This window comes from Fundulus heteroclitus, unplaced genomic scaffold, assembly GCF_011125445.2.
Source record: "Fundulus heteroclitus isolate FHET01 unplaced genomic scaffold, MU-UCD_Fhet_4.1 scaffold_126, whole genome shotgun sequence".
NCBI classification, from domain to species: Eukaryota; Metazoa; Chordata; class Actinopteri; order Cyprinodontiformes; family Fundulidae; genus Fundulus; species Fundulus heteroclitus.
Window position 1 is genome coordinate 479,968 of NW_023396538.1, and position 14,906 is coordinate 494,873.

Below are 14,906 nucleotides of genomic sequence, written 5' to 3' on the forward strand. Positions count from 1 at the left end.
TGCTCATTCCACGCTCAACACCAGCTGTGCGCTCGTTTGACTGTTAAAGCCAATCACAGACAGTTTTTTTCCCATCCAATCAGAGTATGGCTTGCAAATGCTGCATTCAGATGAATTAAATCAAAATGCTGCAGCCTTTGGCAGAAATTACTAAACATCACCAAGGGATTGAAGAAAAACAAATAAAAAGTGTAATATTTTAGCCTAAAATATTTAGGCTAAAATATTTAGACTAAAATATTAGTCAGTGAGGTGTGAAAAAGAGACAAAATGTTTTTGTCTTTTTTCTTTCCAGCTTCTGGGAGATGATGGAAAAGTGTATTCTGATCATAATGATCATGAATGTCATCATTATTTAAAGAGCACTTTAACAAGAGTTAGAACAAAGTGCCAAACATCAGAAATACATCAGATAAGAGATACCAACTAATAAAATGCTTGTTTGTTAAAATAGCACTAGGTCTAAATTGTGTATAATTAGCCTAAAAAGTAGATTGGAATATGGAATATGTTGACGTCTGTTAAATTCAGGTTATCTTTTTTATTATTTCAGTTGACGTCTCCTGTTGACGTGAGTTAAGTTTGACATTGGCATCTGTTTAGTTCAGTTTGTCTGCTGTTGAAAACAATTGTTTATGAATTTGCTCTAATGACAGTTCAATTTTAAAACTAAGCCCTCTGTCTGTGATGTTTCAGTAAAAGTAGCATGTAAGATGGAAATATTTTGATGTATATTTAATGAATAGGCCTTTTTTATGAATGTACTTTGTTTCAAAAACAACTGATAGCCCAACACATGTTTTTTTATTGTATTTCTTTTAACACAGCATTCTAGGAACACAAAAGAAAGATGCATTTACTGCAGGGACCTGTGTGTGGTAGGTTTGTGGTTGGGGGGGGGGGGGGGTGTGTGGTTATCTTTACCTATTTCAAGGGGAGGCTCACATTTAATGAATTTGAAAACCCCTGGTCTAACCTACTGGATCTAGCTAGCTACCTGAAAGAGCACCTGCTAGCTAACCATTATTAATAAAACTTTTATTCATTAATAAAACTTTTGAAATGACCACCCCCCCCCCCCCCCTCTGTTTTTTTTTTTTGCAAATCGCACACTGAGTAGAACCAACCCATTTTGCATGGGTCAGACGCTGCGGTGGGAAAACGCAGATTTAACACGGTAACGGTCGGTACTGACTATCACTTATGCTGTCCACCTGGTCTACTCCTGCACAGCACCAGATACAGGAGCATTTCTGACCTTTTTTTTTTCCCAGTTGCTCCAAAATATTGCAGAGTCTGTCCTAAGATCCTTTTACCTGGGTTATTATACAAGCACAGCTAGCTTCAGGGCCTGTCAGCGTAATCTTGGTTTTAATCTTTGTCTAAAGTAAACAAAACAACCTTTTTAAAGAGGGTTGCAAAGGATCCTCTCTGGATGGTCTTACCTGTTACCAGAATGTTAAACTCCTAACAGCAGCTAAATGTTTGGATTCTCTGCCAGGATTATTCCAGTGTCTTCACTTGAACGAGGGGACACGAGCTGAATCGACCATCTCCACCATTAATGACAAAATCCTCATCACAGTGAGGGGGGTGGGGGATTTTATAAAGGCTTCCTTTTTGGTTTTCTGCTCTCCAGAAACTAGTTGAACCAGTCTTAGATGATGTGACTTTGTTGTTCAGAAGTTTCTGAAGTCTTTGTGACCCACAAGACATATTGGAGAAAATATTAAAACATACTACAGTTATTGAATACTTTAGATTTTATGACGCAAAATCAGGTTATTGCTGCTATTGCTGCTGTGTGTAAGATCAGGCAACAGGGAAGCTCCTAAGGCTACATGAAGCTGATGGCTTCCAACAACTCCCCTGAATTGTATGACGCTGCCTGGACATCTGAAAGCAGTATATATCAGGACTACGTACAATAGAAGGCTGGTGTGGGTTGTCCAAGGAGGACTTGGCCTTTGGATACTCACTGAGATCAGCTTTATGCAGCTTAACATACAGAAGACCTGCTGGTAACAGCCAGCTGTTTCTTCAATGATAAGATCAACATTGCAGCCAGTCAGTTTCTAGCCTTGCTTGTGTTTCTGTCAGTTGGTGTTGCTACACACACAGTGCATAATGTTCCCTTCTGTTTTTCATACTTTGTGTCCAACTGTTCCTCGTCACTCCAGGAGCTTCTTCCTTCAGTCTCTAGGGAGAACCACTACTGGAGACCTTGATCTTTGCTTTGAGCTACAAATACATGTACTGTTTAACAGCCCTAATTTATGGTTGAACAGTATTTCTTTGGTTATTTGTTTTTTTTAATGTAAAGGTAAATGTTGTAATTTCTCAACTCAAGTTCTATGTGCTATATTTCTCAGAATAAACTATATACTGCATGTTGAAACCTAAATGTCTATACTACTTTCACTGCAACCGCACAGATTTCTTTCCCTCCAGAACTTAGATGCTTCAAGAAAAAAAATTTGAGTTGTTTTTTTTTTTGTTTGTTTTTTTTTTTTTTTTTTTTAAAGTGTCTTACAGCTCAGTGATTAACTGTCTTGTTAATATCACATATCAACAGAAATTCCCTCAATACAAACTGGGAGTACGGGCAGCAGACATGGAAGGAGAAGGGTTGACTGGATTAACCGAGGTGATTATCAAGGTGACGGACAGCAACGATAACGCTCCAGTCTTTACAGAACCGTCTGTAAGTCACACACACACACACACACACACACACACACACACACACACACACCTGTGTTTTTAATCTGCTGTTCATTTGTTGTGGGAGGCCATTAGGGGTGGGTATCTTTTCACATTTGAACTGATACGGTACTGGAACCCAGTACCTGGTAATCTGTCTTTTATTAGGGATGCCAACAGATGGTCATGATTATTTGGTTATTAATGGTTAATAATAAAGTTCCATCTGATAACATCCACGGGCCTTCATTCAGTGTTGTAGTATGGCTGTCATCTAGAAGCTGTGTACTGTGCTGCAGTGGAGCAAGACCACAATTGTAAAAGGGACAAAGTCATGAATGTGGTGACATGAAGTGGTCCAAGCTGAGTCCGGTGTGGGATTATTTCCTTACTGTTTGACGACAAGGATGCACAATGCTCTTTATGCGGTTCTGTCTGGCGGGACAGGGTCAACTTCTCAACCAAAACTCACTGATGTGCTCAGAAGGCAAGAAATACAGAAAATTGTAACAGAAAAAGACACCAAAAGCATGGTTGATGGTGAGGGCTTTTGTGGGAATTTAGGGTTTTATACATTTTATTTTATTAAACTTATTTTTCTATTCAATACAAAGTTCCTGTTTTATTTTATAAATATATCCAAGTTTAATAATGTGTGATTTTAAGTTTATTGTGCCATCTGTATTCAATACTGACTGAACAAATTTGATTTGCCTCTTGTAACAAGAGGGTCTTTCCATAACATGGAATTTTTTTAATATGCTGAATTTTAAAAGTGAAAACTAGGGCTTTTAATAAAATGGCCGCTTATCAATTAACTGTTTGGAGATAATCTAAGGTTGGTTAATCTTAACGATTGACTAACTTTCATCCCTAGTCTGCATAGATGGATAAGTTAAACATACAAGGTTTGTATATGTGGGCAGAAAATTTTTATTCCTGTTGTTGTGCGGTGAACAACTTTGAAGACGTCCTCTATATTGTCTCAGTATGCAGCAACAGTAGAAGAGAATAAAGTGAATGCTGAAGTAGTTCGGATGTCGGTGACAGACGGTGATGAGCCACATTCTCAAGCCTGGAATGCAAAGTTCAAAATTATTGATGGAGATCCTGGAAAACTTTTTACTGTGAAAACATCAGAAACTAACAGACAAGAAGGCATCATTACTACAGCTAAGGTAGGTGGAACAGCTTTTTTTTTTTTTTGTATTGTTGGAACCTAGTTTTAAACTTTTTACACAATTGTATTGAGTTGAGTTACATTTAGTAGCTGCCTGAACCGTTAATGTCTGATCAGTTAACTTATGATGTTCTTTCTTCAATTGAACCAGGGGCTTGACTTTGAGAAAACCAGTAAGCACACTCTACTGGTGATAGTGGAGAATGTGGTTCCTTTTGCTATTTCGTTGCCCACTTCCACTACTACAGTGGTGGTGACTGTGAAGGACGTCAATGAACCTCCCATCTTTGAACCAGAAACGAACACTTTGTCCAAAAAAGAGGATCTTCCTATGGGCAGCACAGTGGTGCATTACAAAGCTTCTGATCCGGACACTGCACGCAAACAGAAAGTCATGTAAGCAACTGGGAAATCTTCACACTTAGTCACAACATAAGTTGAATTAATGTTTGTACATTTAGTGCGGACTCGTTTCCGGTGAGAGTTGGACTCCGCCAAGGTTGCCCTTTGTCACCGATTCTGTTCATAACTTTTATGGACAGAATTTCTAGGCGCAGCCAAGGTGTTGAGGGGATCCGTTTTGGTGGCCTTAGGATTGCGTCTCTGCTATTCGCGGATGACGTGGTCCTATTGGCTTCATCAGGGCGTGATCTACAGCTCTCACTGGAGCGGTTCGCAGCTGAGTGCGAAGCGGCCGGGATGAAAATCAGTGCCTCCAAATCCGAGACCATGGTCTTGAACCGGAAAAGGGTAGAGTGCCTTCTCCGGGTTGGGGAGGATGTCCTGCCCCTAGTGGAGGAGTTCAAGTATCTTGGGGTCTTGTTCACGAATGAGGGGAGGATGGAGCGGGAGATCGACAGGCGGATTGGTGCAGCGTCTGCTGTGAAGCGGGCGCTGTACCGATCCGTTGTGGTGAAGAGAGAGCTGAGCCAAAAGGCGAAGCTCTCGATTTACTGGTCGATCTACGTTCCTACCCTCATCTATGGTCACGAGCTTTGGGTCGTGACCAAAAGAACGAGATCCCGGATACAAGCGGCTGAAATGAGTTTTCTCCGTAGTGTGTCTGGGCTCTCCCTTAGAGATAGGGTAAGGAGCTCAGTCATCCGGGCAGGACTCAGAGTAGAGCCGCTGCTCCTCCACGTCGAGAGGAGCCAGTTGAGGTGGCTCGGGCATCTGGTTAGGATGCCTCCTGGACGCCTCCCTGGTGAGGTGTTCCGGGCACGTCCCACCGGGAGGAGGCCCAGGGGAAGACCCAGGACACGCTGGAGGGACTATGTCTCCCGGCTGGCCTGGGAACGCCTTGGGATTCCTCCTGAGGAGCTGGCCCAAGTGGCTGGGGAGAGGGACGTCTGGGCCTCCCTACTGAAGCTGCTACCCCCGCGACCCGACCCCGGATAAGCGGAAGAAGACGGACGGAGACGGACGGACATTTAGTGCTTGTAAAGCACATCCATATAATTTGTTCCATATGTATGTTTATGTGTATGTGTGGTTTTCCTAATGTTCAGGTACAAAATGATCCGTGACCCGGCTGCCTGGTTTGAGGTTGATGAGAACACTGGTGAGATTAAAGTGATAGGCACAATGGACAGAGAATCCCTGTTTGTCAAGGACGACAAATACACAGCACTTATTGCTGCTTATGATGATGGTAGGTGTTTCAGTTTTCTTGTTCTTCGTTGGTTTTGAAAGAAGTCTTATATAAATCCACATTCCTCTAAAAAGTGATTTATACTTTGGTTTGAGCTAAAACTGTTAATCTTGGCCTAAACAGTGCTGTTTATGGCCTCAAGACATGGAGAGTGAAGCCGCTCCCTCTTCATAAATTTCCTATGGAACTTGTGCTTTGAGGCAACAGTTGCCTGCCCTCCTATGGCTAAGTGACTGGTGAAATTTGTGGTTGCATTTTCACGTGTACAAGCTCAAAATTTCACTTGTATACTTGCGATGGAACACAAAGCTGAACCATGTTCAACTTTTGTTGCTTGGCACAACAGCCGTATACCTGAATCAGCCGTGAGGTCCGCTTATAAAATAATATTCTGCAGGCTGTTTCCTTGTCTGTGATATAGGATGAACCCAGTGGTATTTTTCTTCTGTATAGTAGACATAAAAGCAATATTTCATATAATTCCAGCAAAATTTTCTGTCATGGACTATCTGAAAATATCAAAAGGCTTCCAATTTCATAACCAATAAAAATTGCTGGGAAACCAGCAATTCAAAAACGCTACTGTCACTGCCGTATCCCGTTTGTTGGGTCTCCACGAAGGTGGCGATGAAAGTCATTAGTCGTTTCACTCCCCGTGTGTCGAGCCCATGAGAAAGTTGTCGCCTGTAGCACTTGTGAATTCCTCAACCTTTTCATCAGGAGGAGATTTTGGAGTTTCTCAGATTATTGAAGGTGTCCACAGGATTGCTCATGCCTCACTGTTGTATGCTTCCCACCTTTCCAGATAAAGTCCCAGCCACAGGAACTGGCACTCTGGTTGTTACGCTTGAGGATGTCAATGACAACGCTCCCACCATTGAGGAACGAGACATCACAGTATGTAACCCCCCAATTTATAGTTTAATCCCTTTAGATAAGAGGAAAATTTTAAGTGTGCTGTAACATGATCAGTACCAATGTTTTAAATCCACTTTTTCCACAGGTGTGCAACAAGAACCCAGTTTCTACGCTGCTCACGGTAACAGATAAAGATGGACCAGGCTTTACTTCTCCATACCGCGTCAATTTACTTGACTCTGCAAAGGCTAACTGGACTGCTAGGATGAACGACACCAGTACGTACACTAGCAGTGGGTTATATGGACTTACAATAGAAGCAACACAATACTGTGAAATCATTTTTATAGTCTACACCAGGGGTGTCAAACTCATTTTGGTTGAGGGGCCGCATACAGCTTAATCTGATCTCAAGAGGGCCACACGAGTAAACTCATTGCAAGATTAAATAGAACTAATAAATGTGGACTTGTTGTTGATTTTTATATTAAGTTAATTTCACTTTTACACAATATATTATGAATAACCTCAGCGTTTTTAAGAAAAGTATGTGCAATTTCAACAATACTTTTACTCAGTTAAACATTTACTTAAGTGCATTATGCATATATACTTTTACTCAGTTAAACATTTACTTAAGTGCATTATGCATAAGAACTGATCACAGTGATTGTACAATGTTGAAAAACATTTATTCACATTTTTTTTGGACTTAAAAACACTGTCCTGCATGACAAAATAAATCAAACAGATAAAAATTAAGAAATGATTTGAATTTTTCCACACCTGAAGCTTAATCTGCTAATTAAAACACAGCGCCCCTCGTGGACAATATAGGAACTGCATATTTTCAATTAAACGAAGTACATGTTTTTTTTCAATAATTGTTTTATCATTCTCTTCCTTTCATCTTGTCCACTTGTGAAAGTCAAATCTGATGACTTTTTTTTTTTTTTTTTTTTATAATGATAATACATTTAGCCACAGGGCCGGACTAAATTGTTTGACGGGCCGGATCCGGCCCGCAGGCCGTATGTTTGACACCCCTGGTCTACACTATTGCAATTATATCAAATGTCTATAGAATTTTCTTTCTAAAATTCTTTAGATGGTCAGGGGCTTACAGACAAAACTAACACAAACTGCCAATAGAAACACTCAAAATAATTAAAGGAACACTCTTAGGGAGTATATCAGATTGTCGAGTTTGCACACATTTTTTATAGTTTTTTTTTGTTGTTGTATATTTTTCTATTGCAGAAACGGGAATTATCCTGACTATGAACAAAGAGCTGGAAAGTGGAACGTACAGCGTGGGCATGAAAGTTTCTGACTACCAGAATCTGGATCAGATCAACACAGTCACAGTTACTGTATGTGACTGCTCTGGAACAGATGTGAAGTGCCTCGGTAAAATTGCAGGTGGCTCCAAACTCCCTGTCATCATGGGAATACTTGGCGGCATCCTGCTGCTACTCAGTGAGTTTGAAATTCCAATGCGTTTTTATATAAATACAGGTTCACTAAATGAAAGTTATGGTTCAAAGAAAAAAATGCTAAGTTTGTCATTTAGAAGGGACTGAACTAAAAGTTCAACTGTATAGATGGATTAAATACATTTCAAAGTCTGAAATTGTTGTCCTGTCAAATTGGTTCTAGGAGGGTTACGTAATAGCTTATAGAAAGACTGTTTTCATGAATTCATCACGCGATTATGCTGGCGGCTTTTTTTTATAGATTTTTAATTGATGCTAATAAAATGGTATCATACACTTGGTATTATAAGCCATGTTCAGACCTGACATGCAGCCTGAGCTGCTTCTCCCTGTATTAGTTTCAGTCTTGAGTAGGGTCAGATCTGTAGATGGTGCCATCTGTCCAGGTTTGATCGGGTCACCCAGGATGGATTTTGTCAGCTATGGATCAAATGTTTCATTAGATAAAGACTGAAACAAGTAGGATTTATGATCCATTCACGACTATCACCTCAAAGCTTCACGGAACTGTTTTGGTCTTGGAAATGAGATGCCATGTAATGTTTATGTTCTTTCAGTGCTGGTCCTCCTGCTGCTTCTGTTGGCAAAGCGAAAGAAGCCAGAGAAGGAACCGCTTTTACTCCAAGATGACATCAGAGATGACATCTTTTACTATGATGAGGAGGGAGGTGGAGAGGATGATCAGGTAGAGGCTGCTTCTGCTCATACAGTCAGGACCAATACACTAAAACATTGTTTACATGGCATTAATTTTTTACATCTGGCTTTGTTCATTTGAAAATTATAAATTTTATATTGCATTCAGTGAGCTTTTCTGTTGATTTAATCCAGTGGAAAAAGGACTTAGATTTTTGTTGTCTAAAAGGAGGCCTCTGTATAGAGAAACAAATGTTTTTCTCTCCATCAGGACTATGATCTGGGTGTTCTCCACCGTGGTTTGGACAACCGGCCAGAGGTGTTCAGGAATGATGTGGCTCCAGTTTTTATGCCAGCACCTGTATACAAACCTCGGCCTGCCAACCCAGATGACATCGGAAACTTCATTGATGATGTGAGCTCAGAACACTAAAGAATAACTTATTTCTGTGTTGAAAAATGATCTTGTAAAACATACACAGCTCAAACAAATTAAAGGAACGGTTCTTAATCAGAGTATCAAGTTGGTTAAACTTCTGTATTGTTGATCTGGTCAGGTCATTAGTAAGGAGGGTTGTTGATCAGTGTTGGCTGATCTGGTGAACAGCTGCATTAAAGCAGCAACAACCCCAAAAATAGGAATGGTTCTGCAGGTGGAGGCCACAGAAATTGCATCAGTTTTGCATTAGACCAGGGTCGGTGTCACTACTAATGCCATGAAGCGATAGCTGGAACCTACACAGGTTGGACAGACAGTCCAACTCCAACAGGATACCCCATCTATAAAGGCCATCACTAGACGCTGTGCTGTGTTTCGCAGCAGTCTCAGGGGCACGGAGGAGATTCCACAAGACAGGCAGTCACTCTAGAAGAGCTGGACAGGGCCGTTAGAGGTCCTTTATCCATCAAAAGGACCGAGATCTGCTCCTTTTATTCAAGGAGGAACAGACTGAGTTCTGCCAAAAAAGTGATCTCCAGTAGGCCACAGGTGTAAATATCTGACCAAATCATTAGAAACAGACTTCATGCGGGCAGTCTGAGGGACGATTTCCCGTGCTTGCTGCCCCCGGTAGATGAGAGCAGGCTCACTGCTGCAGTGAAAATTATGCTGCCTACAAAAATGTTCAGCATGATCGGTTTGGTCTGGGGAGGCATCTCCATGGAGGGATGCATAGACCTATACTGGATAAACGATGGTGCTCTGACTTGGCCTGTTCAGCCAGACTGACTTAAGGCATAAACATGGTACATCATTCTGGAAAGCAGCTGGTAGAGCCCGATTTTAAAAGGCGGGGTGAGGCTAACAGGGTCACCGGAAACGGGGTAGAGCCAATTAGATATGGATGTGACTCAAACTCCAAGCAACATGCTCTGTTTTAGCTCCTAGTGCAGCCAGTGGTTGAGGTTTTAAAGATATACCCAGGTTACTCAGGACATGATAAAGGGCAGTGATGGGCAGTAGCGCCGCTACATGTAGCGAAGCTATTAGTTAAACTACATTTTCCAGTAGCTTGACCGTAGCGCCGCTGCTTTATGAATCAAGTAACTTTCCTGTAGTGACGTTATTTTTTTTGATCAAGTAGCGACGTAGCGTCCACAAACGCTACAAAATCCAGGACATAACTAAGAAATGAAACCAGGTTTGCTATTTTGAAACAACATTCAGAGTGAACAATCAATCTGAGTTGTTGGTTGGACATGTTCATGCGCGAGCTTCTACTTTGCCTCTCCTGTCTGTATCTATCGAAACATGCACATGCATACGGCAGTGGAACTTATGGCAAGCCGATTAGGCAAATTATCGTCTGTACAATAACGTGCAGTTCCAACACGTATTTTACGCGAGCGCGCGTTTTTTACGTCACCGCGCGTTTCCAGCCACAACGCGCAGTTATGTATGTATGTATGTATGTATGTATGTATGTATGTAAAAAAAAAGAGAGAGAGAGAGATCATATTCATTTATTAACATATGACCAATGTGGTCACCTGTTTTGGGTGCGCCACACACTCCCCAACTTCAGAAGTGGCTCCCGACACTTGCTACTTTCAGCAACTAAACCTAAGAATCACTAGTGAGAATGTCTGTGTGACTAAAGGTAAGTATGTGTGTGAGTGTATGTATGCGGGTCAATCAGTACACCAGACACACATAAGGTATACTATGAATGGGAATAGGGTATGGTAGTGGTGTCTGGAAGGAACTGGGGTATGTATGCACTCCCCAGTTCCTTCTGCTGCCATCAGACTGTTGAACTGCTAAACTGCTGAAGTATAAAAAAACGGACTGTGTACCACACTCGACTCGCTGATTTGCACATTTGCACATTTGCATCGTATCCTGCAAAATTGCTGCTGCACCTTACCCAGAAACGTACTGCAAAACTGTTTACAATGCAACTGTCTACTTTTATATCACTGCTGCACCTTACTGCATATTTGTTTACATTGTTTACATTGTTTACATTTTCATCTGCCTACTGTTCACTGCTGCACTTTATCCGGAAGTCAATTGAAACTTATCCTGTAAGTGACTGCAATTTCACTGCACTTTATCCTGTACTGTAATTCACTGTCAGGTATCCTGTAGAGTTACTGCAATCTTTCTGAGCTGTGTGAAAACGAAATTTCGTTCTGTATGCACTCTGTGTATACAAAATGACAATAAAGAAAGTCTAAGTCCACGGTGGCATTGGCGGCGTCCCATAGGCCCCTACTGTATTGCAACTGGCTGGGGGTTGGGAAGAGGGCTGTCCTAAGGAGCTGTACGTGAGCATCTGGGCAGGCCTCCTTTCACGTGTGGACCTCCGCATCTGTAGTGGGCTGGACTGTTCATTGTTGGACTGTTCACTGACTGCTTCAAGGGTTACTGGCCTCTCCTGCATGACATCTTCCTGTCGATTCCGGGTAGGTATTCCTCTTGGAGTGCTCTGTGCTCACTTTGTCTGCTTTCCACTACAGGCATACTCTCTCTCCTTGGAAGTACACTGTCAGTCCGCTGGTCTTTCCTTTCAGGCAGGATTTGCTCAGGTACATTGAGTCTCTGAGGGGAGATTACTGGACTGTAGGTCCTCTGGAATTCTTCCTGAAGAGGCTGGGTTTGGTTTTTCTCAGACTCCATTCTTGATGGTTATAAGCGTGGGTGATTTGGGGTAGTTGTTCTCTCCATCTTTCCTTTTCCTTCTCCTCCAGAGTCCTGAGCATCTGAAGCAATGTGCGGTTAAATCTTTTCTGCAGGATTTTCTTGGGGGTGGTAGGGAGTGGTCCTTGAGTGACCTACTCCACTCAACTGTTGCAGGGTCTTGAAAAGGTCATTCTCAAATTCCCTCCCTTGGTCATGATGTAGTTTCCATGGGTAGCCGAACCGTGGAATGAAATCATCGAAAAGTTTCTCTGCAGCTGCCTTCCCGGACTTGTTTCTGGTGGCATAGGCTTGGGCAAATCTGGTAAAGTGGTCTACAACAACCAGGATATACTCAAAGCCTCCCTTGCTAGGTTCTAGATGCAGGTAATCAATGGACACAAGTTCTAGGGGTGAGCTGGTGGTAATGCTCCCCATTGATGCTCTGATGTGGGAGACCGGTTTCTTCTACTTGATACAGGGACACTTCCTTGTCACATAAGCTTCAACATCCTGTTTCATGTAGGGCCAGTAAAACCGGTCTCTAGCGAGGCCCAGGACTCTTTCCATACCCATGTGACCCATGTCGTCGTGGAAGTGTTTAAGGACCAAGGATCGGTACTGAGAGGGCAGGACAAGTTGACTTCTGACTGGTTTCCCTGTACAGTAGACCACCCTTCAGCTGTAGTCTTCCCCACTCATGCAGTAGTTTCCTCGCCAGGCCACTTACTCCTCTTCTCATGTCACTCGTCAGTATGTTGGTGTTCTCTTTCAGTCTGATGACTTGACTGATCACAGGATCATCTTGCTGAGATTTCATGCGTTCGGCATGGCTTATGGCAGGGAGCAATTCTGGTGACCGAGATGCTGGGCTTTGTGAGAGGTTCCAGTCTTGGGTCTGCCTGGCTGACCTCAAACAGCACCACTGGTGAGATGAACTCAACAGGCACCTTGCATCTGATGTGAGCAGCTCGGCCAGGGTGGATGACAAAATCCTGCCGGCCAACTCTCACCAATGCTTGGTCCTGGGTGTGTTCCTGGGTTTGCACAAAGTTCACAATGGCCTCAGCTGTGTCCTCTTCACTCTGCATGGCCTTCTGCAGCAATTGAGCAATGATGGTGACCACTTCAACTCCGCCCTCCCATCCTTGGATTAGCTCCTGGATCACATTAAAGGCTACGATGGGTCTTGTTAGGCTCACACGGCTGACCAGAAAGGGTACTCGGATGGAGAGCCTTGGATCTTCATTTCCAGGCAAGTTAAAGGTAAGTTCAACCCATCCATCATATGGTATTGGCTCACCATTAGCAGCTGTAAGATCAAGGCCTCTGTCACCCATAAGCTCACTGAGAGGGTGCTGTTGTTGTTGAGGTAAGTGTTTTTCTTTCTAGGCATGGCTGATGATGTTGACCTGAGCGCCCGAGTCAAGAAGGACAGTCACGGCATGTGACTGCAGGGAGAACAGTCCATGGTGGGGGTGTGAGGGGTCCCTGATGATGTTAGGGGCTCGGGACACACATCGCTGAGATGAGATGTCTTTATAAGAGGAGCCCCGATGATCCCTTCTGCTGTCCTCACCACTCTCCTCACGTTCTTCCAGTCGGAGGCACTGCAGCCTCAACACCACACAGAGAGACAGCTGGTCAGAATGCCCTCTATGGTGCTTCTGTAGAATGTCGTGAGGATGGGCGGGGGCAAGTGGGCTCTCCTCATCCTCCGCAGGAAGTACAAGCGTTTCTGTGCCCTCTTCACCAGTGATGTGAAAATGGCTAATGTGGTTGCCATCTTGACTGTTATAGTTACAGAAAAGCCCTGCTGCATTATGGGTAAAGAGTGACGAATCATAAACTCCTCCCTCCTGTGCTGGGATTGGTCTGGTAAGTTTTAGACCCAAGAGTTTGGGTATTCAATAGACAGTTTGTCTGTCTGGCTGGAAAAGTCTAATACAGCAGGCTTTTTTACATTCGAGAATGGGTGTGTTTTTAAAGTGTTCCTTTAATTATTTTGAGAAGTGTATATATTTTATTTTAAGATGCACTCAATAGTTACACACACTATTTACTATATAGCAGAGGTCTTCAACCCTGGTCCTCAGGACCCACTGGCCTGCATGTTTTAGGCATTTCCCTGCCTCCACTCACCTGACTTAAATAAATAGGTGATTAACTGGCCTCTGCAGCCCTTTATTGTTGCTGATGAGGTCCTCCAATCATTTGATTCAGGTGTGCTGGAGCAGAGACACATGTAAAACCTGCAGGACAGTGGGTCCTGAGGACCAGGGTTGAAGACCTCTGCTATATAGAATTACATTTGTGAAATATCAAACATGTTTTGCTCTTCGTGACGCAGAACCTGAAAGCAGCGGATAACGACCCAACTGCTCCTCCCTATGACTCCCTACTGGTGTTTGATTATGAAGGAGGGGGTTCTGAAGCGGGAAGCCTCTCATCTCTAAATTCATCAAGCGATGGAGACCAGGATTATGACTGCCTGAACGACTGGGGCCCTCGGTTCAAGAAACTGGCTGACATGTATGGAGGAGATGACATGCTGTAATTGTGCAAACGCAGTTTAACTGCACTGAAATTCTTCAGTGAGATTTGGCTTGTGGTCTTTACTTCAATCCCATTGGCAGTTAGGAGCCACTGCAAAGAAGCTAAAGAATGTTTGTTTTTATGCGTTTTCTCAGTGTCTTTCTGCGGCTTTTTTAGGCAAACAAACATTATTATTTTTTTTATCCTTTTTGGTTTTTAGTTTACTAGTTATACTGGTCTTAAACATTCGAAGGCTTGCAGTATCGCTGAAAAAATCTGTGTGAAAATGGCAAGATGTGACCTATCTTTATTTTTTATTTTTTTTAAATCTTAAGGGTTTTATATTCTTTTCATGGATGAGTAAAATTCCAGAAATCATATCAAATGAGTGACTCAGCCATGGTTGAGTCACCTTTTGGCAAGATTTGGGTTGACAATAAATGCATTTTGTAACTGTGGTCTGTTGTACTGCTTTACTAAATCTTGATGCAATTATTTCTATGGTACTATGCTGAGTGCATTTTTATTTTATATGGTCATTACATGTTATACTTATGTATGGTGTCTTTATTTTAGAGAATTAATACTTTATGGCAACCAAATGTTTTGAACAAATGTTTTTTCTTTTTGGTTTGTTAGAAATCCATGGTCAATGCATGAAAGCAAATAACTTAAATCTTATAACTGCAGCACGGAAATTAAACACTGACCAGTTTTTAAAGAACT

The 14,906-nt window shown here is 42.4% G+C and overlaps 1 protein-coding gene across 2 annotated transcripts in view; it reads left to right on the forward strand.

Annotated features, from left to right (window-relative positions):
• cdh1 (cadherin 1, type 1, E-cadherin (epithelial)) overlaps positions 1-14,638 on the forward strand; it is a 369,868-nt gene extending 355,230 nt beyond the window's left edge. For both annotated transcript variants that reach the window (XM_036128959.1, XM_012857691.3), the window contains exons 9-18: positions 2,576-2,704; positions 3,693-3,881; positions 4,035-4,279; positions 5,392-5,534; positions 6,340-6,431; positions 6,538-6,670; positions 7,653-7,871; positions 8,446-8,573; positions 8,796-8,939; positions 13,996-14,638. In XM_036128959.1, the coding sequence (XP_035984852.1) occupies positions 2,576-2,704; positions 3,693-3,881; positions 4,035-4,279; positions 5,392-5,534; positions 6,340-6,431; positions 6,538-6,670; positions 7,653-7,871; positions 8,446-8,573; positions 8,796-8,939; positions 13,996-14,202 (1,629 nt within the window). In that variant the 3' untranslated portion in view covers positions 14,203-14,638. The remainder of the gene's footprint in view (positions 1-2,575; positions 2,705-3,692; positions 3,882-4,034; positions 4,280-5,391; positions 5,535-6,339; positions 6,432-6,537; positions 6,671-7,652; positions 7,872-8,445; positions 8,574-8,795; positions 8,940-13,995) is intronic.
• The last annotated feature ends 268 nt before the right edge of the window (positions 14,639-14,906 follow it).